The following is a 2537-nucleotide window of genomic DNA, read 5'->3' as shown; positions in this document are numbered from 1 at the left end:
CGTCATCGGCGCCGCCGTGACCGTCCGACAGTACGGTCCGGCCCGGAACTAACTTTCAACCTTCCGAACAGAACTGTTCAACGTGACGACTCTAGTAGAAGCCTACGGTTCTAGCCGCACGACATCGTTTATTCACTGGCCAGCTGACCCGCTGCCACACTGAGTGGCGGCTTGCCGCTGAGTCATCCGTGGCACGGTACAATGATACCGACTGCCAGTACGGACATAGATACCCGACGGTAGCATCGACGGTATTTATTAGTGACGGTAGTTGAAGGTCACTAGGCTAGTCGGACGGTCGTGCCCCCGCGGCGGCGGTCACAACGCCAAACCTGAGAAAGAGTTTCAGATTGGATGTCTAAAACTTGACTGAGATGTAGGCTGCACCTGCACGACCCGGCGGCCGCCTGCCTTACACGCGTTTGAACTCTATCAGAAACTCCGGGTAGGTCTGTCGACGGTAGTACACTATGAACTCCCTGTACCACTCCAAAAGGGCTGCTGGATGTGTTTCTTTGGTCACCCCGATCACAGAGTCATATAAGAACCCAGTGGAGTTCGTAGGAGGCCTTCTAGCCCGTTGCATGGATCTCTGAGCTACAAACGGTGTTCCAAGCGCAGAACGTACGAGGAACATGCGGCAGATGCCTTGGCTGTCCGGCACGCAGTATTCGTCGCTCTTGCTGGAGTTCTCGGCCAGGTAGATTCCAGCTCCGAAGAGTCCATTCAGGTTGCACACACGCTCGTCGAATCCAGACGTCAAGATGACGTCAGCCATGTTGAAGCTGGTGCCATGAAACAGAAACACTTCGTTGCTCGCCTTGTCCACCAGAAGTTCGTCTTCCATCCAGTCTCGCCACGTGCTCACTTGAGTCTCTGGATGACGTGTTCCTTGCTGCATGATGCGGGAGCGCTCCTGGGCATACCCCGACCACAGGTCCTGATTCTCTACACGGAAGACTCGCTCTACCTGGAAGCCTGTGTAGTTCAAGCCTTTGCCTTGCCTTCTTTGCCCAAGGTACTGCTGTTTGCACGTCGACGTCATAAGCTCTTGTATCCTTTCTTTCCATTCGGCAGTGACGTTGATCTTCACTCTCGTCGTGACGCACTGCCAGAAGGCAGGAGGGTTGAATACTGTGCATATTTCCCTGTTGAACTGATCTTGCACTACAAGCATGGCTTGGCTGAAGTAAGGATGAGTCAGAGCTTGGATGGATGACAGTCGATTGTTGGGATCGGGAATGATCAGCTGAGAAATGAGATCTTTTGCATATTGCTGCAGTTGATCTAGCAGCCGCGGGGTGTCATCTCCTTGGATCCCTCGCGATGGAGACTCAGTCAGGAACTCAAGCATCAAAACCCCATACGAGTACATGTCTGACTTGTGCGAGACTCTCCCCTGCCTTGAATGCATATTGATCAGCTCCGGAGCCATGTAGGCAAGTGTCCCTACAGCTATGGTAGCGGTCACAGTAGCTGCCAACTCCCTTGCACGATCCTCTTGCTCCTTAGAAACGTCAAAGTCTGCTATCTGCGGCAAGGCATGCTCGTTCTGTGACGACATCAAGATGTTTGCTGGCTTGATATCGCAGTGCACGATCCTATTTTGACGCAGGTGCTCTAGCCCTTGAAGAATCTGCATCAGCACTCGGTGCTTCTGCTGGTCGCTCGGCTTCACTTGCTGCATCCAGCTCCACAGCGTTCCTCCGATGGCAACGGGCATCTTCAGGTATCCCTTCATGACTGTCCCATGCTCATGCTTTGCCTCGATGAAAGCACTGCTCAGCTTCACGATGTACGGGTGTTCCAGACGACGCAGGATTCTGGCTTCTCGTAAGAAGCATTTTCTTTCCTTTTCGCTGTCTGAGAGGCCGTATTCCTTGATTATGTACTCTTCGTGACCATCACTCACTCGTATGACGTTGTGTCGGGCCCCCCTGCATCCCACCTGTGCCACTCGTTCCATCACTTGGAACATGTCGATCCTCTCGTGGCATATCGGAAGGTCTCCGCTCCCCACCCCCTGCTCCTCCAGGATATCTTTCATTTTGCCAGCGTGTTCAGGAAAGTGACTGATAAGACTCCAAAGCTTTCCGTCAATCCCTTCAAGTTCCTTGACAGCAGATCTGATCTGCTCCCTGACTTCAGCTAGCTCCTTTTCAATTTCTTGTGTTGGTTGCTTCTTCAACTTGGACTTATCCATTTCAGATTTAAGATCTATCTCTTTGCACATCATGTCATAAATCTGCTTGTCCTTCAATTCTTTACGAGCATCAAGCAGGCGCTCAGGGTCTGCGAGGTTTCTCAATGTCTGTAAATCTGCTTGGAATCGTCTCACATCTACCAGCTGCTCGGATATGAACGAAGTGGTTTTTGTCCAACGTAAGCCATTCCTCAACGCAGAAAGCAACGTGTCAAATGGGAACCTTTTCACCAAAGAGCTGTCGGTCAAGATCTCCTTCTCATCTGCAATTGCCGCCTCAAGTGCCACGTGGTTCCCCTGAAGATCAGCCGACATAGTGTTGGTGGCGCTTGTG

General features: G+C 52.0%; 2 protein-coding genes across 2 annotated transcripts; both read right to left on the bottom strand.

Annotated features, from left to right (window-relative positions):
* Window positions 1–412: 412 nt before the first annotated feature.
* Window positions 413–1045, bottom strand: GUITHDRAFT_81100 (hypothetical protein; the record flags this gene model as incomplete). The annotated part of the gene is made up of 1 exon (XM_005820747.1): window positions 413–1045. One exon carries the CDS (start codon window positions 1043–1045, stop codon window positions 413–415), a length of 633 nt encoding a protein of 210 aa, XP_005820804.1.
* Window positions 1046–1189: 144 nt separating this feature from the next.
* Window positions 1190–1834, bottom strand: GUITHDRAFT_61972 (hypothetical protein; the record flags this gene model as incomplete). Its single annotated transcript, XM_005820746.1, has 1 exon — window positions 1190–1834. A coding segment is annotated over one exon (645 nt), but the record flags the coding sequence as incomplete, so codon positions are not given.
* Window positions 1835–2537: the final 703 nt, after the last annotated feature.

Source organism: Guillardia theta, assembly GCF_000315625.1.
Source record: "Guillardia theta CCMP2712 unplaced genomic scaffold GUITHscaffold_166, whole genome shotgun sequence".
In the NCBI taxonomy this organism is placed as follows: Eukaryota; class Cryptophyceae; order Pyrenomonadales; family Geminigeraceae; genus Guillardia; species Guillardia theta.
The sequence above is the reverse complement of the archived record's forward strand: the minus strand, read 5'-3'. Positions and strand labels throughout refer to the sequence as shown.